The sequence below is a fragment of the Typopeltis vanoorti genome, chromosome 9, assembly GCF_054136105.1.
Source record: "Typopeltis vanoorti isolate ZY-2024b chromosome 9, IOZ_Tvanoo_1.0, whole genome shotgun sequence".
Taxonomy (NCBI): domain Eukaryota; kingdom Metazoa; phylum Arthropoda; class Arachnida; order Uropygi; family Thelyphonidae; genus Typopeltis; species Typopeltis vanoorti.
Window position 1 is genome coordinate 126,207,669 of NC_143557.1, and position 26,977 is coordinate 126,234,645.

Genomic DNA, 26,977 nt, shown 5'->3' on the forward strand with positions numbered 1-26,977 from the left:
GAAGACCATAAAGAACTACATTGTTGTTTTGTGGACTTTAAACAAGCTTTCGATAGCATCAACAGAGAAATCCTTCTTAAAATTCTACTAGAAAAAGCAATAGATAAATATATAATACAGTTTCTGATAAAATATTACTCTAAGACAAATGCAATGATTAAAAAGGACACACTCACAACAGAACCCATAGAGATCCGAAAAGGAGTAATGCAAGGATGTCCATTATCCCCATGCCTATTAACATATATCTAGAAGAAGTTGTAAAGAAGGCAATAGACAATGAGCCTGGAATCAATGTCAATGGTTTAAACATAAATAATATGAAATATGCAGATGATCTCGTCCTTATTGCAAGAACCCCAAATGAACTACAAAAGTTGATAAACAAGCTAAACAAAACCTGTAAAACATATGACATGGCAATAAATATACAAAAGACAAAAGTGATGAAAACAGCGAGGAACGGAACTACCATCTCAGCCACCCTAAACGGAGAACAAATAGAACAAGTAGACAACTTTATATATCTTGGATCAAAACTAACAGAAACAATAAATGAATTCAAAACAATCAAACACAGAATAGCAATAGGATGGACCACCATGGGAAAATTACAGAAAATCTGGAAAACAAACAAGATATCCACACTAGCCAAAATCAAATTATATGAAGCAATAATTATACCAACAGTCATCTATGGAGCAGAAGCATGGACAGTTAAGAAAAGAGAGGAGAAAAAACTGCTGGCATTTGAAATGAAATGCTTAAGAAAAATAAATAGAACAAGTTGGATAGAAAAGAAAACAAACATCACAGTCAGACAAGAATTATTGTATAAAAAGACAATAATAGAAAAAATTAGAAAACAACAAATGAGATGGTTTGGCCATACTGTACGCATGGATGCAGACAGACTTCCTAACGTGCTAATCAATACTTTTCCAACTGTAAAAAGACTCTGAAGACCAAGAATTACCTGGCTGAAATTAATAAAGAACATCTCAGGATGTAGAACATATAAGGAACTTTTTTGAACAGCAAGGAATAGAGAAGACTGGAAGATCCTGCTCAACCCGTCTTAGATGGAAGAGAAGAAGAAGAAGCCACGATGCTGCTCCAAGCTGCCTCCTAAGTTGGTCATAATTACCAGTTTTATAGTTCAACATAAACCCTTTCTCAACAGGGAATTCCACATGTCAGCAACCTCTCAGAACAAGACTGCATGGTCACTTTTCCTGACTGGATGCAGAGCATCTATCTTAGTTATGGATACATCATCTGCTGCTATTACCAAATTTAACACTCTCAAACCTCTGATCCCCTCCATAACATGCTGTTTCAGGAATTATCCCTTAGAAACTGTATATGTGTGTTGAGGCTTAAGTGCTGTGAGGACATCATGTTGGAGGTTTAATGGAATATTTACAAAACTAGGAAAGGTTTCAATATTTCATCTCAGTCACTAAGACATCTCTATGGATTACAAATAACTCTTGTAACACACACTCAAATACAACGCAATACTAAGTGAACACATGGGTCACTCTAAAGTCCTATCTGGGTAGTGTGCCCTCTATGGGCATATGTAGGTGGCCTAGGATGTAAAATGTATTTATTTAAATCCGACTGATTTCTGAGTGCTGCTGGAGATTCTAAGAACACTCTTTTTTGAATTTATTATTTACTGAATTTACAATATCAAGTTCCTTTTTAATATGCTTCTGCGAATGATGCTCTCTCTCTTCACTTCCCTAATCTTTCTTAGAACTCTCATATATGCAGTATCTAGTCTTTGATCAAGTATTTTATGGATCTGAGAGACGGGTTAGATCTTTTAACATCCTATGAGAGTTCTAAGAAAGATTAGGGGAGTGAAGAGATGGCATCATTTGCAGAAGCATATTAAAAAGGAACTCGATATTGTTGGCATTCAGAAGTGCATGAGCAAAGCTAACTTCAGATGGCACTACTTAAAACATAATGGGAGAGGAAAGGTTAGCAAAACAATTTTTTTTTATTTTTTTATTTTTTGTCAAGATGGCAAGAATAAGCCCCAGAGGAAGACCAAGATATAAGTGGACTGATAGTAAGAAGTGCCTTAGAAGACTAAAATATAAGATACGACAATATTGGTGTCCTGGAAGGTAATAGTTTAAATAGATGCAGAAATTTAATGTAGTCCTGATGTTCCTGGATACACATACTGAGTGTTCTACTAAGAACAGATTTCATGAACATCAAGACTACATTAAATTTTTAGAATCTGAGAAGTGTGGCCTTGCTTGCCATACCATTAGCACTAGACACAGAATTCTTCAAAAACAAACCAAGATTCTTCATTCCACCAGATTTAAATTTGAAACTTCCATAAAACTTATAAAATCTTATGGCAATGTCTGAATATCAACCACTTTGACTGCATGCCAATCTCAAAGTTAATTTTTAGTTACAGAAGCTATGTATTTTGAAACTCTAATTCAGCATGACTGAAACACGAGCTATTAAGCACGCACACTATGCAACAACTTGTGATTCATGATTTGTAGAGTTAATTCTCTCTCTCTCTCTCATGATAGCACTGAAAACACACACACACACACACACACACACACACACACACACACACACACACACACACACACACACACACACACACACAAACTACCCAATAGCAGGCTGGTCCTCTGCCAGATGCCCAGAGGGTTGCTGGATGTTCCTGATGTTTTGCTCTATGGCATCCCAGAGAGATTTGACTGAATTTAGAAGAACACTCCTCTGAGTTTGGGGCCACTGGATGGTCCCAAAATTGGATGATTGTTCCTTGAGCTGGATTTTTGCAGCTCAGTGGGTGGCACATTATTCTTCTGAAACAGACTATCGGCTGCAGGATGTGCAAAGGCCACAAAAGTGTGTAGGTGATCAGCCAGCACATTCTGGTAGCTAGCAGCATTTAAGAACCTCTTCAGGCACACTGAGGGACCTAATATGTCACATGAGAAAGCTCCCCAAATGATCATAGAGCCACCACCTCCTTGAACAGAGCCAACCTGGCACATCAGGGCCATGGCCTCAAGTTGTTGATACCACACCCTCATGTCACCTCGGTACAAATACCTCTCGGTAGGGAAATACCTCTAATTCTCGCATTCAGTTTTATCATCATCATCATCATCAAATTCCTGCTATGTACCCTCAAGGGGTGTACAGGACATTCAGTTTTATTTCCCTTTTTATATAAGCGTACTATGAGAGCTCTACTCCAATCATCTGGAATTCGTCCCTCTGCCCAAGCCTTCTGAACTATGCAGTGCAGCCACTGTAAATTTTTATACCTCCATACTTGAACATTTCTGGTCGAATATCATCTACTCCAGCTGCCTTTCCCCATTTCAGGCTTTTGATGGCTTTTTCTACTTTATTCCTGATTGCATGCTTGTTAAGTGTTTTTTACCACTGTACTGTCATTAATTGTTTAATTTAGCAATTTTTCGAAGTAATTATTCCATACATCAACTATATCTTTTTCTCCAGTTTTCATGTCACCTTTATCATCTCTAATTCCTTTTACAGCACTCTTTCCTCCATTTTTTAGGAAGTGGAGGAAACAACAACCTCTAGAATATCTTGCCACCTTCTTGATACTTATTTTCTATGTTCTTACCAAAGTCTTCCAAACACATGACCCATCTGTATTGTGCTGATAATACGTCCACGATCAAAGTCGCTAAGATTGCCACAAATATCTATGTTTGTCGATAGTGATACACTGTTGGAAAGCTCTGATGCCAGCCTATTTCCTCTCTGTGTTCGGTTTGGGTAAGTTTCACCCTGTGCGGGGAGGGGGGATGACAGTATCAACTTGCTATTATCCCTATCTCCATTGTGTGTATGCATGCGAGTTTTAATAAATTATATTTTTAGGGGAGGGGAGGGAATGACAGTGTCAACTTGGCATTATCTCTATCTCCATATGTGTGCGTGTGTGCGTGCGAGTTTCAATAAATTCTATTTTTCTACATGTGCTAATCAGTTTAATAATAATGCAAACTTTTCATGTAGTACTACTACCATAATATCCTGTATACCCCCTTCAGTATATGTAGATGCCAATAATATGACTGAAGATTAATTGAATTGATATGTATGAAACAAGAGAGAAATCAGCCAAAACACCAAGCATATACATGACAATGATCAAGCTAACTTTTATCATATGGAAATGAGAACTGGTTAGAAAAGAACTGTGAATCAAAGGTATGAAAAATTCTAAAAAGTAGAGAACTGAGTAGATGGCATTAATGGCAGAATCATAAAAAGAAACATATCTGAAAAGAACTTGACATGACTATTATTCAGATATGTTTCTTTTTATTGTAGTAACTCTTACTTAATCTTCTGAAACATTCCTGACTGCATCAGTTGGCCTATAAATTGGTCTTTCTCTGTGCCTTTTTCTTATCTATTTTTGCTTCAACCATTTGTTTTGCTTATCTCTCATCTCCCATTCTGTTCAAATGGCTATATCACCTTTTGTAAATAGAATCAACAAAAGGTGATATAGCCACCTGAACAGAATGAGAGATGAGAGATTAGCAAAACAAATGGTTGAAGCAAAAATAGATAAGAAAACGGCACAGAGAAAGACCAAGATATAGGCCAACTGATGCAGTCAGGAATGTTTCAGAAGATTAAGTAAGAGTTGCTACAATAAGATTAATTTGGAAGAAAATTCTTGATAGAATACTAGTAATTCGATTATAAATATGTTATCATAATACCTGTAGATCCCTTGAAGATATACACCAAAAATGATAATATAACCTTATATTATATATAATTAAAGAAATTTAATGACTAGAAGCTGAGAGATACCAAAACAGAAAAACTATTTATTATTTGAAGACACAATTAATTTTGTCTTTTTAAAAGATTTCATCGGGTGCATAACATGAAAAAGAGAAATATAAAAATATACATTGCAAGAGAATAACAGCTATAAATTAACTTGCAAACACACTGCTGACATCTGAAAGCATTCAGAATGGCATAGTATTATTGGGCACATTCACGTGGGCATGATCCTGTGTATGCCAAAGTTGGATAGCAAGTCACTGGTTATGTATATATATATAGAAAGTTTTTTACCTTGGATATACCATAAGTTAAAGTAACAAAGAAATTTTAATCATATTTTCTCAAGTAAGCAAACAAGCAAGTAAGTTAAGTTTGCAGCTAAAGTATTTTCAGGTCTGAGGCAACTCGTGGTAAAGGTGGAATAAGCTCTGATCACTTGCCTTAGTATCTCCCATAATGCAATGCACATCTTGCAGACATGTATTATTCTATGCATTAAGGGAAGGGGCACTACCCAGACCGGTTTTGACTTTTATTGAGGTTTCTTCAGTGGTAGCCAGACCCTGAGGTGGTGATACCAAGGTTGAAGTAATGCAGAATTTATATTTACTGCAAAATCTCAGGATGAGAGAAAGATGTAGATTGAGTATGCTATATGTTAAAGTAACCAAGAAATTTTATAAACTTCTTTTTAATCCAATTTTCAGAAGTAAGCTAAGTTTGCTCCTGAAATACTTGCTTGTTTGCTTACTTGGGAAAATAAGATTAAAACCAAGTTTATGAAATTTCTTGGATACTTTAACATATAGTATACCCAAGGTAAAAAACTTTCTACATCTTTCTCTCATCCTGAGATTTTTGTTTAATAATTTAATATTTGCAAGTTTCATGGAAATAAAGCTAATATATGGAAGAGTAATGAAGCCTTTGTTTTCCTCATCATTAGAAATATCTTGAATCCCATGTTGGTTAAGCAATCTAGAGATAATGCATTCATTATAGCTATTTTGTAGAATTTTTTTTAAATACTGGAGTTCTTTAGCTAGTTCATCCTTGTCAGTAATGAGGCAGTGGGGTCTTGCCCTAGTGTTGAAATAATGAATCATCACCTAATACTATCCATGTTCCATTTGGAGCATGGATGGTTTCAAGATCCTAACATCCTTGTTTCACTTCTAACCTTTTGCTAGTACGATTGAAGGGGGGGGGGGGAAGCATGCATATATTTATCCTAAACATGCAGCACAAAAAACTCTTACTATAGCATACTTATAAGAACTCAATGAACAGTTTACTATAATGAATTTCTTTTAGAATAGCAGTAACGCCTAATTTCTGCTAAGACTTTGTCCACAGTCATCTGGTTATACTGAATTAGTTCACTATAAGCATTTGCTTGTCTGCGCAGTTAGCCTAGTGGCTGTGCACTTCACAACCATATGCCTGGGGAAGGAGTGTCCTAGGTTCGATTCCTGTTGAACAATGTGAGGAACTTAAGGATCTTCCTCAGCCATAGCCAAGTTAGCCAGTCTTGGGCGTGGACAGTAGGGTTTTTTCTACCAGTTTATCTGGGATTTTTCATCCCGCAAGTAGGCAAACCAGCCCCACGAACACACACAGCTACAGTCATAAATATACTATGGCAAGGAAGGCAACAGGAAACCACCTTGCTCATAATCATCTCCCTAGTATGGTAGCATATAGCTACCCCCACCAGCCGTATGGCTGAGAGAATAGGATAGATAGAAGTATTTACTACTTTGCTATAAGGAGAGGTGATTACATACAAAATCATCATAAAAGGGTGTGCATATTTCTATATGTTACCATTTATTTTACAAAACATAAATACTATAACATGTAGTACAAAGTATGAGAACATAAAATATACTTACTGAAGGCATTCAGAAGATTTGCCTTTGTTCTGATAATCAACAATTGCTTGGATTAGTTGGCTATTTTCATCAAGCATCTGTACAGTAAAATAAAAAATGCTTGAAATAAACATGCAATTAAAATAATTAATAAATAAATTTAGAATACAGTACATCAATAAACCTTGGTAATACCTATGTTAGATATTGAATGAAGAACTTCTTGACAAGTTATTCATTCAGGATCTAACATGTAAGCCTTACAAAATAACAAAGAAATCTGCATAATACCTGCTTACCAGTGGAAGGTGAGAAACACCTAAGTTGTTGTATATGAAAGTGTATATCAGTATGTGTAATGTATTGGAATTATTTATTGTCAAACAGAAAGCTAAAATCAAGAATTATGTCAGATTAGCATTTCATTTAAAGGAATAATGACTTAATTTATGTATTATTAAGCTATCTAAAAATCATAAGTCGCCAGGTAAGAAATGACTAATAGGATCAATGGTTACGTCTAAGCCGCAAGTGTCTGTCATAACGCCGAAGGCTGCAGCAGGAAGGAGTTTAGATAATTATATAATTGAGATTAGATCTTAAGACACGACTGCAACATACCGAGATCTATATACTTGTGTGCGAATTCTAGATTAACGTATATGCCTAAAACCTAGGAATATTTCCCTGAGCTTGAATTATATTCTTGTTATAGGAAGCTGGCTGGTGCAGTTAATAAATTTCCAGTTTCTGAAGAGGAAATATCCCTAGGAGCCAAACCAGGTGATATATTAAGGAGAAAGATATAAATTAAGGTAGAAGGATATAGAGAGAACTGGATCAAAATTGGATCATACTAAATACATACTCTAATAACAAAACGAAATTACAGAGACACCTGTAACTATACTCTCTTTACTGGAAATACAAGACATTCCTGGCATATAAAAAATAATAACATAAAGTATAATAAAACAGGAACCTCCAAAATCTGGTTAGTAGTATTCTTCTTCTTCTAAAATCCATTCCTTTAATTACAATTAAAGGAATGGATTTTATTTTTAAGTAATTTTGAATTATACCAAACTGTATAATTTTATCAATAATAAACAATATTTTTTCATGTTTAATTTTTTTTTAAATTCTTACCATAATTTTGATATTTTATCCAAATACGCATACACTGTACTTACAGTGTGTATGTATATTTCGAAAGTTGCAGCATCCCCACGATTTCAAGCCATGTGCCACCACTGATTCCTTCCATTCCTGACTTGAGACTAAAGTTATACAAGTATGTTAAAGGCCTAGCCAATTCGGCTGAACATTCCTTTAGCAAACGGGCTGATATTCCATCTGTTACTATTGACAAATTCTTATCCAGGTTACGCAACAGCTCTTCAACCTGATTTTCATGAACCTCTTAACTCTTCATCCAACGTAGCAGTAGCACTGTGCACCATGCCACATACATCAGGTTGATATATCTTAGCAAAGTGATCACTCATTAACTGATCAATCTCCTTAGCTTCTGACACTCGAGTACCATCTGCATTCAATAAACTTATTCTTCCACATTCACTCTTTCTTTTTCTTGCAGTATAACAATAAAATTCTTTTGGAGTACCTTTAGTTTGAATGGCCAATTTGTTTTCATACTCCGTGGTGAGCTATGGAAATTTTAACAAAGAGCTCGCATTGTCGAGGAAAAAAAAAATAAAAAAGCCGTATTTCACACAAAAACTTTTATTAATACAGCTTGTGTACAAATTCCAATCAAAAAGTATGTGAGGACAATCAATCTCTAAAGCTATCATTTTTAAACAAATATTTCATAATCTAAACATGAAATATTTGCACACAATCAACTGTGTTAATTTATCTTATAAGAAAAACATTTTTTAACTATCAAAATATAATAAGAATGAAATCTTTTATTAAACATTTGATTGGCTACTGGTTTTATCATACGATTGGCTACCAGAAGGAAGGGTAAAGATAGTGCATGCTTGGGCGCATTCGTTATAGAGGAGTTGAAACAATCATTCCAAATAATCTATACACTACCGAATAGACTAATTCTTGTTAGGTTACTGTATGAGCTTGTCACTTAATATGTTTAAAAAAAAAATTTTTTTTTTTGAAAAAATAAAAAAGTAAACAAGGGGCTCGCAAATTTGAGAAAAATTTAACAATTGGCTCACGTGAGCCCCTTATAGTTCACCACTGCTCACAATACTCATTACTTTTCTGGCCTGAGCTTTATATATTTCCTAACTCCTCTCACTCTTATTCTCACAATATTCTTTTCACATCATCATCTTCTTGTAGATTCTCTTGCTTAATAAGGTTGCACATCCATTCCATTCCCAGCCTATTTATTCTTTATACACTAGGGATACATTGGGATAATGCCTCATTCAAGCACTTTTTCAAAAATTCCCATGCATTGTTGACATTTTTCCCATTCAGTAACTGATACCATGGGCCCAAAGATAGTATTCTCCCAAGTTGATCATAATTTCCAGCTTTGTAGTTCAGCATGTAACCCATTTTAATCGAAGCTTTAATATACAAGCAGATACTTCCCAAGAAAGTACAACATGATCACTATCACCAATTGGTGGTAAAATAGCCATATTCTTGACAGAGACCCCTTCTGACACCATGAGCAAATCCTTCTTTCACATGCTGCTTGAGAAAGTTGTCTTGCAACAATTCAATAAATTCCTCTTCTTTCTTATCATGAGAATTCTCTTCTACCCAATCAATGTTTGGAAAATTAAAATCGCCCATAATGATCATTCACTTGGTACCCATAAGGCTAAATTGGCGATGCATTTCTTTGTCCTCTGCAACTGTGCTGCCAGGTCTGTAGAAACACTCCACCATATATTTCATTCTGTTAACCCCCACTTCACACCAGATAGACTCAAACTCACTGCTACATGGGACATTGTTACCATCATTGTTTTCTTGTATTTCTATCTCAACTGGACTTAAGTCATCTAATATCATTAGTAGCACTCCTCCTCCTCTCCTATTTCTTCTGTCATTCCTAAAAATTACACTCAATCCCACTTACCATATCTCATTCTGATAGCCAGGTTTCATTAGTGCCAACAATCTTAGGCCACATCGTATTTAATAAAGCAACGAACTCAACCCATTTGTTTCTAATGCTCCTGGCATTTGTGTATAGACATAATAAATTACCACCTAGCCTATTCTTATAATTAGATATTCAATTTATTTGGTCTTGTTCTAGAATTTTCTCTTTTCCCTCCCCAGACACACTTAAAAGGTCCAAACCTAAAGCAAATTTTTCCACTCCTTCGCCACGTACATAACCATGTTCGAAGGCATTCATATCTTTATCATGTTTGCATACCAGAGAAGCTTTTATATACAAATAGATACTTCCCAAGAAAGTACAACATGATCACTATCACCAATTGGTGGTAAAATAGCCATATTCTTGACAGAGACCCCTTCCGACACTATGAGCAAATCCTTCTTTCACATGCTGCTTGAGAACGTTGTCTCGCAACAATTCAATAACTGAACTTTCACAGACATTTTTCCAATTCCTCCCTTGCTGATCTAGTTTCACTGACTCTCTGCATTAGGCCTCATACCAAGAAGTAATTTCTCCAGGCTTCTGATGCCAAAAGAATTCAAGTGCAGGCCTATACAAGTCTTTTCTACCATCAAACATACCCCACATGTCTAAAAACTCACATCTATCTTCTACACAGCCTGCACGTGAAATCACTTGCTTTTGCTATCATCTGTATTTGATCAGGTCTGGAACAGAGTAAACTACCATCTTATAATAAGATGTGCATCCATTGCAACTGGATCAGCAGCTTCAATTTTGGTCACTTACAATGTATCGTTATTTCCTCTTCTGTCCATGCGGTTAGCCCAGTGGCTTTGTGCTTTGCAACCATATACCCAGGGAAAAGTGTCCTAGATTCGATTCCGTAGATGCCGTGAGGAGCTTAAGGATCTTCCTCAGCCATAGCCAAGTTAGTCCGTCTTGGGCATGGACAGCAGGGTTTCCCCCCCAGTTTATCTGGAGTTTTTCATCCCACAAGCAGGCAAACCGGCCCCGTGAACACAAATGGATACAGTCAGGAATACTTAAGACAATCCCTCCAACCATAGGTCTGAATTGTCAGCTATGCCGGTGCCGAGCACGGCTAAAAATAGGGGGGGATTGAGGTGGTGTCCTAAACTCTGATCTTGCTATAATACACTGCATTTAGGACAACTCTGTATACTACAATGTTTCCAAACACACTCCCATATATAATTTCTTGACAGCCTTTCCTGGCACAAACACACTTAGCCATTGCCTCTACAGCTGCCAAAAAACTGTGTACTTTACTGCTCAAGGCACTAGGACTCTTCTTACCTGTACAACTGCTAGCACTACATAAATCTGTGTATATATTTTCCAAATCCCCTCTAAGACTGCTTGACACTATTCAGAAGAGGGTAATTAAATGATGATCATTTTCTCACAGATCAACTCCAGTCCCATACAGAAACTTTCATGGACAGCACTCTGCTGAACAGGTCACTTAATCCCCAAACCATAAGACCAAGAGAACAGCTGCTGGTCAACACCCATTTTACCAAACCAAGTTATCTTCATCCTCTTTCGTTTCATCTACCTCTGTCCTTCCGAAACAGTCTTCTCCCCAAAAATACAACTTATAGCAAAGTATAGCAATTTAATGATTAAGCATTGATGCCAAACACAATCAAATGCACTGTGGAAATGTCAAGAACAGCATGTTTCTCTGAACCTTTCCATGGCCTGTATCCAGCAGTGGGTGAGGCAGGCTAAGAGATCACATATAGATTTAGATGGATAATCTCTTTTACTAAAATAGTATTAGATAACAAGATCTTAGAACAGGTGAATTCATTTAACTACCTAGGATGTATGATCACTTATGAAAATGAAAAAGATATAAACATAAAAATTGCAAAATATTTAAAAATAACAGGAGTAATTAACTCTATATTTAAACCAAACCTAGTACAAAAACAAACCAGGCTAAAAGTATACAATACATTAACCCTACCGGTCTTAATGTATGGAAGCGAAATCTGGACAATAAAACAAAAAGACAAACAAAGATTAACAACAGCAGAAATGAAGTTTATGATAAAAACTGCAAAGTATACCCTATTTGATCACAAAAGAAACGAAGATATTATGAAAGAATTAAACCAAGAACCAGTAATTGAAAAAATTAAAAAATATAAACATAGATGGATGGAACACGTTCAAAGAATGAAAACAGAAAGATTACCAAAACAAGCCTTAAAGTACAAGCCATTAGGAAAAAGAAAACCAAGACGTCCTCTTAAACGATTCAACGATGACTTCTAAGGCCGGAACAGACTTTAGAACAACTACTAGGCCTAAATCCTTGATATGTATGATGATGATTATCTCTTTTACTCAGAAAGCAGTCAAGAGGGTTTTTTTTTGGTAGCAATAAAAGCTAGCAATAAAAGCAATAAAAGCTCTCCATGCTGCCAGTAGATTCTGAAGATAATACAACATTCAGGAGAAAAGAACTGACAATTACAAAGCAATGCTTTGTAACTGTCAAAGTTAATGAAAGCAAGCAGTTGTTTTGGCTTTGAGTATCCAATTTAGGAGTGTATGGAGAGGTAGCATCTTAGTATCGATGTCAGCCACTGATCTCAGGGTTAGGATGTTGGGCTCTGGTCCTCACATACACTCAACTCTCACTTATGGCTCCAAGAAGTTGGTAGTGCACACCAGTGGCCACACCCTGGTAAACCGTCTTGGCTGGTGGACTAAACTAAGTGAGGGTATCAGCAATATAGAATGCTATAAATAGGGAATGTCACCCCTTATGTGTACGGAGTCTGGAATGGCCAAGATGGCAGAAGAATCAACACTGACTGATCAATGGCATCAAAGGCATGATAGCAAGATGTGCGGCACATCGAGGGCACACTCCTGACATCTAAGGGACTTGTGGCCAGCTGTCGTGGAAGAGATCGGAGCCTCACCACGTATTTATCCATTTCAACCATGAAACACACCATGTCACAATATGAAGTTAGAGATGTAGTTGAGACCCCTGCAACCATCAGCTCTTATAGCTACAGGGAAGAAGAGTTTGAAACTGGGAATTGTAAGACAAGAACTACTAAGGTAGTGTATGAAGATAATATCCCCAAACCCTCCAGAGAGGATATTCTCAGATATCCCTTGTCTGAAAATCAGGAGTAATCTCTTGAAAATAGTAACATGGAACATCAGAACACTCTACGAGGCAGGAAAATTAGATAACCTACTCCAGGAATTAGAAGTGATGAAGGCCGATATTGCAGGTATCAGTGAAGTGAGGTGGACAGATACAGGCATAATAAGAAGAAAAAATCACACTATAATCTACTCTGGCAGTGACTTACACCTTAATGAAGTAGCGCTTGTCCTAAGTAATAGAATTGCAAAATCTCTATGGGGATATTGGCCCATAAATGACAGAATCATAACAGCCAAAATAATTACACAACCATTCAACTTGTATATTATCCAAGCATATGCACCAACCCAAGATCATCCAGATGAAGAGTTGGAACAATTTTATGAAAACATCCAAACTGCAATCTCCAGTGTTAAGTCAGATGATGTTATCATACTGATGGGCGACCTAAATGCAAAAGTGGGCTTAGAAAAAATCTCATTTTGCATGGGAAACCAAGGGCTTGGAATCAGAAATGAAAGAGGCGAAAGTTAATTCAATTCTGTGAAACCAATGATCTAATAATTGCCAACACACTGTTTAAACATCCTCCCAGAAGACTATATACCTGGACAAACCCTGGGGACATCTATAGAAACCAAATTGACTATATAATAATAAGCAAAAGATTCCAAAATGCAATAACAAAAACATATCCTGGAGCAGACATAGGATCGGACCACAATCCAGTGATTGCAAAAATAAAAATAAAACTTAAGATACCAAGCCAACCATTCATAAGAGAAACTTATAATTCAGACTCACTTAACAACCAAGAAGTTAAAGGCTGCTTTATAAAAGAATGCACAAAGTCTCTTAATTGATGCTATTCAAGAATAGCATCAATGAAGCAGCCAAAAATACACTCCCACAATTAAAAAGGAAAAGAAATAAACCTTGGATGAATGAAAAAATACTGACGTTGATGGAACAAAGAAAAAAGTTAAAGAACAAACCTGAATATAAAAGCATGAATAAAGAAATAAAAGAATGCAGGAAAGCCAAAGAGGAATGGATTAAATATAAATGTATAGATATAGAAAACACAGAAGCAGAGAAATGCATGAAAAGATCAGAGAAATGCATGAAAAGATCAGAGAAATGACATGCAGGACAAATACAGCAAACCATGCAAGTGTCATTAGAGACTCAAGAGACCATATTCTAATGGATAAAAAAGAAATCATGGAAAGATAGATTGAATACACAAGGAAATAATATGAACAACAAAGAAATGATATTCCTGAACAGACTGGTTTAGGAGGACCATCCATTTTACTCTGTGAAGTTGAAAATGCCGTCAGAAAACTAAAACCACATAAAGCTGCAGGAATAGATAACATCTTGGCAGAATGGTTGAGGGCTCGATGAAGGAGGACTGAAATTTCTAACAAAATTATGCAATAAAATATACGAGACTGGATTTCTACCCAAAGATATTAATCACTCAATTTTAGTTCCAATTCCAAAAAAAACAAAAGCTACAAGATGTGAAGAGTTCAGGACAATCAGCCTCATCTCATCAGTCAAGTATCAAAAGTCTTCCTATAGTTATTCTTGAAAGAAATAAAAGAAAAATAAACATAGAAATAAATGATACACAAAGTGGCTTCAAGGAAAATGTAGATACAAGGGAAGATTTTTTCAATGTCAGAACCATCATAGAAAGATATCTAGAAAAACAAAAAGATGCGTACCTCTGCTTCATAAATTACAAAAAGGCATTCGACAATGTCCAACATGAACAATTAATTGAAATCCTTTCAAAAATAGGCATGGATGGGAAAGACATTAGGCTATTAACCAATCTTTACTGGGAACAGACTACATCTTTGAGAATAAATAGAAACCTCAGAAGAATTCCCAGTTCAGAAAGGTGTGAGACAAGGCTGTGTCTTTTCTCTGATTCTCTTTAACCTATACACAGAAGAAATATTTAATAAAATTAGTAACCTCAAAGGAATCACTGTAGGGGGCTGAAATATTAATAACCTAAGATATGCAGATGACACGGTTCTTCTAGCTGAAAACAAATGTGACCTCAAAACTCTTATAGATGAAACCTTCAAGTATAGCGAACAGTATGGCTTCAGTTTCAACTTTAAAAAGACAAAAATCATGATAATTTCAAGAGAAAAGAAAATACCAAAAATATGCATCGATATAAAAGGAAATAAATTAGAGCAGGTGCAAAAATACATATACCTCGGACACTTGATCACAGAGAATGGCAGGACAGAAGATGAAATTAAAAAAAGGATTGAAATCGCAAGGTCAACTTTCAACAGTATGAAAAATCTACTAACATCTAGAGAATTAAATCTGAAAACAAGACTAAGAATCTCCAAATGCTACATATGGTCTACATTATTATATGGAGTAGAGACATGGACACTCTCCAATCTGAGTGTGAAAAAACTGGAGGCCTTTGAAATGTGGATGCTGCAAAGAATTATGAGAATATCATGGAAAGAAAAAAAGACAAATGAAGAGGTACTAGAGATGGCAGACATCAACAGGAACCTGATGAAAGAAATTAAAAAGAGAAAAGTCAGATATTTTGGACATATTCTGAGACATCACTGCCTACAAAGGACACTTCTCGAAGGAACTGTTGAGGGAAAGAGAGGAAGACAAAGACTGGAGTGGATGAAAAATATAGAAGACTGGACCTATCTCTCATATGAGGAATGCAGCAGTGAGGCACAGAATAGGACATGGTGGAGACACATGGTAGTCAATCTCCTGGAGGGAGAAGACACCTGACAGGACAGGATCCAATTTACCGGAGATCTACTAGAACAGTTCCCCTCATGATGATTCCATACAGAAGAAGTTTCAACCTATAGTACAAAAAGTGGAGCTGAAAGAAGAAACTTTAGCATTGAAGACTTGTACATGATGCTCTTCAGGAAATACCTAAAAGGGAGAACCCATTCCAAAGAAGAAAAATTTTTTTCATTAATTTAGAGGTTGAACAGTAAAGGGTTGCAGCAAGTTTTAATAGACTGAGAAAAGAAGCGTCTCACAGTAATCCCTCAATTATCTGACCTGTGAGGAGAGCAATTTACCAGCTGGATAACTAAAGATGCAATTGCTTTATTCTGTACCAAAAGTTGGTTGACACACTAACCTAATTCAATGTTTGGTTAATTAAAAGGTTGGGCAATTGTGAAATCACTATTTATGCTAATTCTGATTAGCAGTTACCAGAAATATTTGCAGAAACCACAAACTGTGTGAAAGAGTGGAGTAAAATGGTCAGAGACTGCTCATAAATGTGAGAACAATATTTAATTGTTTCATGGATTTGTATGTAATTAATAGGCGTACAGATGAAATACCTACAAAAAAATATAAATCTAATTTCCCAAAATGAGAATCTCATCTTGTCCATTGATTTAGGTGTTTTCATAAGTAACCCCCCCCCCCACCGCAAAAAAAAAAAAAACGTTTGTGGTTATTTTCCATATTTACTGAAATTTAAGACATGTTCACATGAACAATATTACATTGTAAAACTAGTTACTTAATAATAAATTAACTAGTTTTTAAGACAATAGAATGGGCAACAGAGATCAAGACAGGTAATAACAACTATAGTATTCACTGCTGAACAGTAAGCTAACTTCTTGAATGGCAGTCAATTTAGCCCCACACACATGGCATTTATTTGCTATAGGCATTGGCAAGCTATCCTGGAAGCAGGAAAATGAAGTGATGAATGTTAATAATGAAAAACTGGCTTCTCATATGTGAGAAATTAGACAATGAATTTTATGGATTCATAGAAGGTTCTACTATGGATGAAAGAGAGAAATAGTTCAAGCAATCAGAGGGCAGCTAAATATGCAAAGTGGTATATGGTGGGAGTGACTGCTTAATTTAAAGAGATCAGTGGTCCCCAGATTCAGTCCTTCAACTATTGTTTTTATCTATAAATCAATGACATTGGGAAGGATCTAACAGGAGATGTTCAACTGTTTAGTGATGATGTTGCAAGATAGGCAAAGCAATCAGGGATGCTACTGATATCCAATACTTACAGAATAATTTGATAAGTTAGAAATTTGGGCAAATGAAAATGGCTATTAATTTATTAGTAAGTGTAAAGTTATGCACTTTTGAACGATGAGATTTCCCATGCATATTATGTTAGTAGTGTTATGCTACAAGAAACTGATGAAGCTAATGATCTTGGCATAATGGTGGATAGGAATTTGAACTTCAAAGGTCACATAGCAAAAAACTGCAAATACAATTCAGAGCTCAGAGGAATGTTGAACCAAACCTTGAATTTTTGCCTCTTTACAAGACTGTGATAAGACTGGGCTTCAAGGGGATAAAGAAGAGTTAGAAATATTTTATCAGAATTATGGAATTTAGATTATGAGGAGAAATTGCGAGTATGTGGACTGCTTTCCTTAAACCTTGGTAACTTCTAGATCTGACTCACACTGACGAGACCTCGATAAAGGTCAAAACCGGCCTGAGTAGTGGCACTTTCCATAATGGATAGCATTATACATGTCTGTAAGAATATGGGATACCAAAGCAATTGATGTGAAGTCATATAGCTTCTTATATACAAGTAACCCAGTTGTGAAGTGACTTCATGTGCAAACTTTGTTTGCTTATACTTGGATAAAGGATGAAACAAAGAATATAATTTCTTATCATTTTTAATTCATAGCATAACCAAGTGAAAAAAAACCTTTTAACTTCCTATATACTAACACTCCAAGATCTCTAGCCTGATCAGTTTAGCTCTAGCATAATCTCACCAATATAATACAACACTGGATATCTAATCACACCAAAGTACATGATCTTACATTTATTAACTGTGAACTGACAGCCATTTTCACATGTTCACAATTCACAATTCCAGCCTATTCAAATCATGTAAGTACTGCATATCAGCAGCACTCCAGATTACCTTACTCATCTTTGCATCATCAGCAAATAGCTGTATGTTGCTTATCAAATCCTTTCCAATGTCATTAATGAAAAAAACAAATTGAATAACAGTGAACCAAGGACTGATCCTTGTGGTACACCACTGGTTACCTTAAATTTTGCAATCACATCCCCCTGTATACCTCTTTTGATATCTGCCAGTCAGCCATCCTCTTATCCATGCTAATATTTTATAATCCAAACCCATACTCTCCAATTCATGCAATGGTCTTCCATGCTATAATCTGTCAAAAGCCTTAGCAAAATCGAAAAGTATCATGGTGTATTCATTTCCCCTTGTCTAGCTCAATAGTAACAATATTATAGAATGTGAGCAAGTTGCTAAAACATTACCTTCCCTTAGTAAACCCATGCTTTTCATTACAAAGTAGAGATTCGCTGTCAACCCATTTCCGAATACGACCCCTGAACAACTTTTCCAAAATCTTCATCACCACTCCTGAGATATTGATTAGTCGATAGTTGGATACATAAGGCTCCATCATTGTGCAATGGGATTACCATACATTCTTTCCACTCCTGCAGTCTTTCCTGTTCTGAGACTCAAATTATACAGCCTGGTTAAAGGAATAGCCAGTTCAGCTGAACACTCTTTTAGCACCCATGTTGATATCCCATCAGTCCCTATGGCTGAATTCTTATTCAGTTTGTGCAACAGTTCTAACACCTTCTCCTCACACCTGAATTTCTTCATCCAGTAAAGAGGTAGCAGACTGAACTCAATGTTGCATACACCAGGATGACAGCTTTTAGCAAAATGAGCACTCATTAGTTGAACAACCTCTTCTGCATCTGTCACTCTTCATACCAGCTTCATTCGGTAGAGTTATTCTTTCATATTCATTCTTTCTTTTACTTGCAGCATGTTGATAGAATTTTTTGGTTATCTTTAGTCTTTAGCTAGCATAGTTGGTTTCTTTTCATATTCAGATTTAGCCTTCCATACAACAGTTCTGATTCTTTTGACCTGCTGCTTATAATTTTCATAATGGACATCATCCTTATAGACACAGTATTCCTTCCACATAATCCTTTTCTTATGAATCTCTTGCTTGATAAGATTACACAACCATTTTACTCCTACCCTATTTATTCTTCGAACTCTCAGGATATATTTCTGATATTGCATCATTTAAGAATTTTTTAAGTGCTTCCCATGCACTGTCAATATTCTTCCCATTCAGCAACCAATACCATTGCACTGAAATTATTGATTCCTTGTTAAACAGATGGTAGTCTACAATTCTCTGTTTTTGAAGTAAAACAATACAGACCATTATATCAATGCAACCACATCACCCAAGTAAAAAAAACTGCGACAATGAAGATCCTATCACATTGTGCTCAAGCTTTGTGTTCTACAGAGGACTTATTACTTCAAGATTCGAAATGCATCAAATCAGCTTCTTTTAAAAAATGGTTTCAGTGAGTCCTTTATTATCAAAGCTTTCAACAGTTTTTAGGCTCCCAGCTTCCTTGTCTAAAGAAAGAAGCAAGAGTATATTAAAGGAATATCAAAATATACTGTAAAAGTTCTGAAGCCTCTCAACATTGTTGTGTCCTTTCATCCTGTCAAGAAAATTTCCTCCACTTACTTTCTGAGTATCTACCAGATTCCTTGCTCTTGTAGCTCATCTCATTTTTGTTAATCTGGTAGATCACAGTCACTATCTCTCGAGAAGAATGTAAATCTTATATCAAATACACAAACCAGGGCAAACTGACGTGGATGAATATGACATCTACAATAGATGAATACAAACATATAGAAAAGGAAGACTGTTATATTCTACTTGTATGCCAAATTTGATTCTTGAATTTACTGAATTAATTTTCCCAAGAAATCATGAAGATCGGACAAAGAGGAGTTCCATACAGCAAAAATATCATCAACATATCTGTACCAAATCGATAGTTTAGATGAAAAATCCCTGAGAATATGTTCAAAATATTCCATAAAGTAATTCACTAGAGTATGCGAAATGGAAACCCCACAGCTATTCCTTCTATATCTGCTTGTATAATTTGTTCTGACAACTTAAGCATCCTGAATAATTTACCCTAGAAGTAGAAGATAACTGTTTTCTTTTGTTTTTTTTTTATCTGCATCAACCAAATGGCAGTGTACAGTTCTCAGTATATAGAAAACTGACTTATACTGGCAAATACATTGATTCTAACTCACATCACCCATGTCAAAAACATGGAGTAGTCAAATCTCTAGTCAGCAGAGCTCATAAAATATGTTCAACCAATTATCTTCTGAACAAGGAGCTGTCTATTCTCAGAGCTATCTTTAATTCCAATGGTTATAATACAAAAACCATCTATAAAATAATCAGTAATTATGGCCTTCTTAACCCTCCATTTCCAGAATTTGTCTCTGTGTATGGTCTCCGTCATTGGCTGGCTTCATCGACGAGACAAAAGTTTCAGTTTCCTTCATCCTACTCTGAGGATCTCTCCTCCAAACCAGTATAGTGAAAAATATCAATGTGAATACAGCAGTGGGCCTGGGTCGTATGTCAGCTTGTATGCTATGAGAATGTGCAAGTGAACTGGCAGTGCATCTGACAAAGTTGTTTAAGTCTCAGCTCTGGCAAGGTTCCAAAGCAGGTGGAAAGGGGGTAAGAAAGTTCCATTAACAAATTACAGATTAGTATCTCTGGAGTCGTGGTTAAAGTAAAATTCAGAAATGGACAGATAGGAATATGATATTCTATAGTGGACAGCATAGCTTTGTAAAAGGGAGGTCTGTGAAAAAAAAAAAAAAAAACTTCCAACATTCAGAGAGTTGAGGCCGCCAGAAAAGCAAACAACAGGACTACATGGCGAGGTCTGGTGCGGCATCACCGAGCACTGGAGTGACCATACGGCATCTGTAGATGCCCAGTGAACATAGAGAGGGAGGTTATATAAAGGGGGGGAAGGAATGGCTGCAAGGAAATCAAGTGCAGATTTTTTGCTTGGGAAATGACAGGCATACTGTCTGAGAGTTTGATGACCGAGTTGTGTTTGACAGATCATGTTCAGTCTCTTGACTCCACAGAGTTCTAAGGAAAATAATTCATTTCATGGATGCAGTATGTCCCTGCTAAGTGATGATACTAAGTTGCATAATTATGCAGCTGACTTCTTCCAGGACACAATTCAGTATATAATAGAATATCAGGCTTTACAGCACAAAATTCTTGTAAATAACATCATCATCACTATTTGAAATATGATAGCTTCGATCACATTACTTACTTTTTGGATCTGAGCAGGGTTTGGCGGTGGTCTTCCTTTCTGGTGTGGAACGAACGCAACAGACATCGTTTGGATACACTAAACAACAAAACTAATATACCGATTTAATGATTGTACTTTAAAATTAAGAAAAATATGAGTGCTTATTTAATTTACAGAGATCCTAATATATTGTTATTTACGAGAATGAATATAAAAGAAGCGTAACATAAACCACTAATATATTTTATATCATAACAGCACTAACACACTTCTGAATTTTATTCGGTTCGCCCTCTGCAGAGTGTTCCCGAAAGTAACAGACAAAAGAAAATGCTGGAATTATGGGATAGGAAATAGAGTCATTGCAGGTTGCAGGGTGGAGGTGTGACGTTGCGAATTGTGCCGGTAAGTTTTTTTTTTTTTTTTTTTTATTTGTAAAATTATACCTTTGTTGTAGAGAAACTGCAGCGAAGTTTATGTTGAAACATAAATACCTGATTTATGAGTACAGTTTCGTTCATTTGCCTTTAATTTTTTAAAAAAAAAATTCTTTGAAACATTTCGTGTAGCGTGTTTTCGAGTCGGAGTAAAGATGGCGGATGTTTTAGTAGATCCCATAGCAGAAACTGATGAAGGCGAAACTCTTGTAGGAGTAGAATTGCAAGAAAATGGTGAAAACCACGATGAAAGTCACGACGCGGCAGAGGAAGGTGGTGATGAGCAAACTATCGAAGATCCGGTAAGTGTAGCGATATTAATATTATTGCTATTAATTTGTACGAATCATGCCACCATCAGCGTGGCATAATTGTCCTTAGATTAGATTCGTCGTATTTCATATATTAGCAAAACATATTTCGAGCATTAATGTTTTTCACTGTGTAGATAATTTCAAACTTGTACACGATTAAATTGTAATTTGCATTCGTTTATTTAATTTGAATATGCCATTTTCTTTGTTTACCTTCATACTCCCTTTTGTTAATTCTCAAGTTTCTGTAGTTTACATTAATAATGGTAATTTTTCTTAAAAAATATCCATACAGCTTAAATATTTACGGGGGTTTTATTTGTTCTATGAAAAGTAAACCTACGTATAGTAAACTCTTACAGCTAATAATAATGTCACTACAGACATTTTTTTTTTTTTTTTAATGAAAAATTTGCAGATCTATAGTATACTGAGAAACTTGCTCTGTTGACTTGAAAACTTTTCTTTCCACTCAGATCTCTAGTAAGCAAAGCATTGGTGGTCTCGCACATTTGAAAACAATTATCAACTTGTTGGTCACAAAATGGAAATGCTTGGCCATCAATTATATATATGTGTGCGTATTTAAAATTTTAATTTAAATTTAAAGGAATTTTTTTTCATTATCTGGCTAGCAAAAGAAGGAATGATTGTTGATGAATAGTCTTGCTAAATGAAAAATATTATCTATTGACCAAGGTGAATGATATTGTTTTTTGATGTTTATTTATTAGTGTTTCATTCTGGGGAAGTGAGTTATGCCAAAGAGGATGGAGAGGGTTAACGAATTAGAAAGTGAAGTGGATGTATTTGCAGTAATAAGTACTCTGAATATTAGCAGTGGATGAAATTTCATGAGTCTTAAGGGAATGCAGTAAAGAAAACTAACAGCTCCCTTGACGGCTATTTTATGAAAACCTTGCAACTAGAAAAGTCCCTGGGGGAGTGGAAGGATGATGAGATAGTGCCATTGCATGAGGGTGGTGGGAGAATGGAGGCACAAAATATTACGTGACGTCTTCAAGGAGTCCTTGAGGGAGAAAGACTCATTGAGGGAGAGCAACTACTATACAGCTCTGTCTCTGCTTCTCAATCCACCAACTACAGTGAACTGAAACTACCATCATCTACACCAATGCCATCTACTGCTTACCACTAGTATTTTCAAGACGATCACAAATATCCATGCCCATGACTGGAGAGCGAATACGCTAACCACTCGGCCAACCAGGCTGCATTATAGACCAGTTTGTATCACTTCTGTGGTTGTTAAGGTTTTAGAAAAATTGGTAAGAACTCGTATACAAAACTGGGCAGATGGAAATTATATCTGTGAAGGTCAGCATGCATTTGTTAAGGGCATTCTTGTGAACTTTTATGGTTTATAACAAGAGTGGTTGATGAGGGAAATGCATATACTGTATTTTTTTTTAAAATAATTTTGCAAAGTCATTTGGCAGACTACCACATGATAAACTGATATTTAAGCTGCAACATATGGGTTTGGATATGAAGTTGGTGCAATTGGTTGTCTGATAGATACCAAAGGGTTGTGTATGGAGGGGCAATATTGAGGAAAAGGAAAGTTACTAATGGAGTTCCACAGGGCTCTGTGCTGGGACCACGACTTTTCAACCTTGATATCAATGACATTGTCACTGAAATTCAAGGAGATAATCAATTGTTTGACTTGAAGCTGGGGAAGATTACTGAGAGTAGTGCTGATTTAGTGGCTCTTCAGGAGGATCTGAATGTGCTGCAAATGTGGGCAGATAAATAGGAATTCCAGTTTAATATTGCTAAGTATAATGTTGGCCTTGGTCAGGTCATATCTGGACTATTATGCCTAAATCTGGTCACTGGGGTTTAGAAGGAATGAAGATAGATACTTTGGAGAGGGTGCAGAGGCAGTTGACAAAAATGATTTCAGGACTGTGGAATGTTAGCTATAAGGATAGACTGAAGTCATGTAATCTGCAGAGTTTGGCTGATAGAAGGTGAAGGGGTGATACAACTGAAATGTTTGAGAGGTATTTATCAGATATTTTTCAACCTTAATATCAATGACATTGTCACTGAAATTCAAGGAGATAATCAATTGTTTGACTTGAAGCTGGGGAAGTTTACTGAGAGTAGTGCTGATGTAGTGGCTCCTCAGGGGGATCTGAATGTGCAGCAAATGTGGGCAAATAAATAGGAATTCCAGTTTAATGTTGGCCCTGATCAGGTCATATCTGGACTATTATGCCCGAATCTGGTCACTGGAGTTTAGAAGGAATGATGATACTTTGGAGAGGGGTGCAGAGGCAGTTGACAAAAATGATTTCAGGACTGTGTTTGTTCTGTTGGTTCTGCATTCAGTCAAACTCTACAGACTAAAGTCGTGTAATCTGCAGAGTTTGACTGATAGAAGGTGAAGGGATGATACGACTGAAATGTTTAAGAGAGGTATTTATCAGATAGATATGAGATTTTTCAGATTATGGAAAATAAGGAAGGGGTGAGAATTCATCCCTGGAAATTGTGCAAGGAAGTGGCAAATAAGGTGAGAAGTTTTTTTTTTTTTTTTTTTTTTTTTTTTTTTTTTTTTTTTTTTTTTTTTACGTAGAGAGTGGTGCTTGAGTGGAATGCATTGCCTGATTATGTTGTGAATGCTAAGAGTGTGAACGAGTTTGAGCTTAGTAATGTTAAGGCAGGAGAGATTTTCTGCAAGTCTGTGGACTCTTGTAATGTATGTATACTTATTCGCACTGTAATGTATTTTTCCTATATTTTTAATTGTTAAACCTCTCTCCCTCAATGAGCCTTTGACTCCAGGAAAATTGATGTAATAATAATAAATACCAAATATTTAAATAACTCATCAAATTCCTGATTTGAGTAGAACACCAAGAAATTATATTCTTGTAAGCAAACATGCATGTTAAGTTTTGCCACAACTAGGCTTCGTGCATATAGAGGCTGACTTCACATTAATTGCCTTAGTATCCTCATAATGCAAAACACACACACCCAAAAGATGTGTGCTTTGCAATTATGAAATACCAAGGCAATTAATTTGAAGTCAGCCTCTATATACAAGAAGCCGTCATGAAGAAACCTCATGTGCAAAACTCAGATGATATCTTATTTTATAAGCAAGTGAAAAAGTTTACAAATTCCTAATATGTACTTTCATGTAGTACTGTCACAGTATATTGTATATCATCAGGGGATGTATAGGATACTATGATAGTGCTGCATGAAAAGATTAAATTATTAATAACTTCCAGTCAACAATTTTCCCTAAAATTAATCTCTTATCTATGAAGAGCCCAATAAACCTTGCTTCTGTGAAAGTTATTATACCTCCTTAGATTAGCTCTGCTCACACATTACTGAATGCTAATAGTATCAAGTTCCTAATGTCTTCATTTCTTAATTTTTCTCAGAACTCGCAACTGTGGTCCTTATCTTTTTTTTTTTTTTTTTTTTTCCCCTACCCTAACCTAGTTCTTCGATCCATAAATTAAGATTGGTTCAACACTGCCTTATATTGCAGCTAGTAAGAGCTGCTAAAAAAAAAGTTTTGCAATTATTCCCTGTATATTTAGTCAGTTGACTCACCCAGCATACTAGTTTTGCTTATTCTGTTGCTTGTTTCCAGATTTAATTTGCCATCTTCATCAAAAATAATGCCTAAATAGCTGAAATGTTTTGTTTGTTTTGTTGGTTCTCCATTCAGGATGCAGCCTGATGTTTTTAATGTTACTGCTTAATTTGATATTCTTTCTTTTTATTTATTTCTTTTTGATTTTCATGAAAAATTTGTTACAAACAGTTTTAGTTAAGCAATCCTACAGGTGACAGTAGCATAAACCTCATCTGCATAAAATAAAGAATTGAGATTAACACCCCCAATATTGATATCAGGTTTAATGCCACTTTCTTTAATAGATTATGAAAAACAGTGGAAATAGCATTTATATACTTAAATATAAAGAGCCAACAGGCTTCATTTCGGCGATATAAATATTAATTAAATTAAGGGGATATTAGATCCCACATCGTTTTAAAACCGAATAAGAAACTCAAAGATTGGAATTAGAGCGTTTCATGCTGAATATAGTATATAAAACTGTAAAAGTATCGGCGAATACTAGTGTGAGCTAAATGCAAGTAGTCCTCGTACAAACACGGTGCACCTTTTGGACAACTCGTATAACAGAGTAGATAAGTTCTTTTCGCTATACCTGTTGGTATTAATTGGTCTAGCTACTCACTGATGAAGCCTCAATAAAGGCTGAAACTGGTATGGGTAGTGACCTCCCACCATAATGTAATAACAGCATACATTTCCTAGGAAATGTGTTTTTACATTATGGAAAATACCAAGAATAGCGATCAGAAGTTTCCCCACCTTTGCAACAAGTTGCCCGTGTTTGTACTAGGACTACTTGCATTTAGCTCACGCTAGTATTTGCCGATACTTTTATAGTTTTTTATACTATATTCGGCATGAAACTCTCTGATTCCAATCTTTGAGTTTCTTATTTGGTTTTAAAACAATGTGGGAGCTAATATCCCCTTAATTTAATTAGCATTTATATATATATATATATATATATATAGTATGAAATTCATTTTTATGCCCAAAACTAATGACCACTTCCTACTTCAAATCCCACATACATACGCTTGTGTCCAGAACCAGCATGAGGATATTACTATCAACAATAACGGAATTTTTTTTTTCTTATTTCTTGTGTCTTCTCTCTACTGTATCAAGGATCAACTAGTCCATACCCTAAATAGAAATCTCTCAGGTAGTTACCTCTGCTTTCCCATCCCAAGTTTGATGAAACATTTTTGTTTGGTATTTATTTCCTGCTCTACTGTTTAGATTCCCATCAAGGATCAACTTTTTTTTTAATCTACCTTGCACAAATAAGTCTCACTGTCCAATTTCTCATTTTGATATTTGCCTACATCACTATTTGAAA

At 35.7% G+C, this 26,977-nt stretch overlaps 2 protein-coding genes across 2 annotated transcripts in view; one reads left to right on the forward strand and one right to left on the reverse strand.

Moving 5' to 3' along the window:
* LOC150103512 (uncharacterized) overlaps nt 1-21,518 on the reverse strand; it is a 109,145-nt gene extending 87,627 nt beyond the window's left edge. The window contains exons 1-2 of the mRNA XM_090398253.1: nt 21,263-21,518; nt 6,750-6,826 (exon numbers count right to left, since the gene is read on the reverse strand). Of these exons, the coding sequence (XP_090254379.1) occupies nt 6,750-6,826; nt 21,263-21,328 (143 nt within the window). The 5' untranslated portion in view covers nt 21,329-21,518. The remainder of the gene's footprint in view (nt 1-6,749; nt 6,827-21,262) is intronic.
* A 96-nt stretch (nt 21,519-21,614) lies between these two features.
* Nucleotides 21,615-26,977, forward strand: part of Pabp2 (poly(A) binding protein nuclear 1) — a 50,127-nt gene continuing 44,764 nt past the window's right edge. Inside the window, exons 1-2 of the mRNA XM_090398255.1 lie at nt 21,615-21,649; nt 21,814-21,983. Of these exons, the coding sequence (XP_090254381.1) occupies nt 21,837-21,983 (147 nt within the window). The 5' untranslated portion in view covers nt 21,615-21,649; nt 21,814-21,836. The remainder of the gene's footprint in view (nt 21,650-21,813; nt 21,984-26,977) is intronic.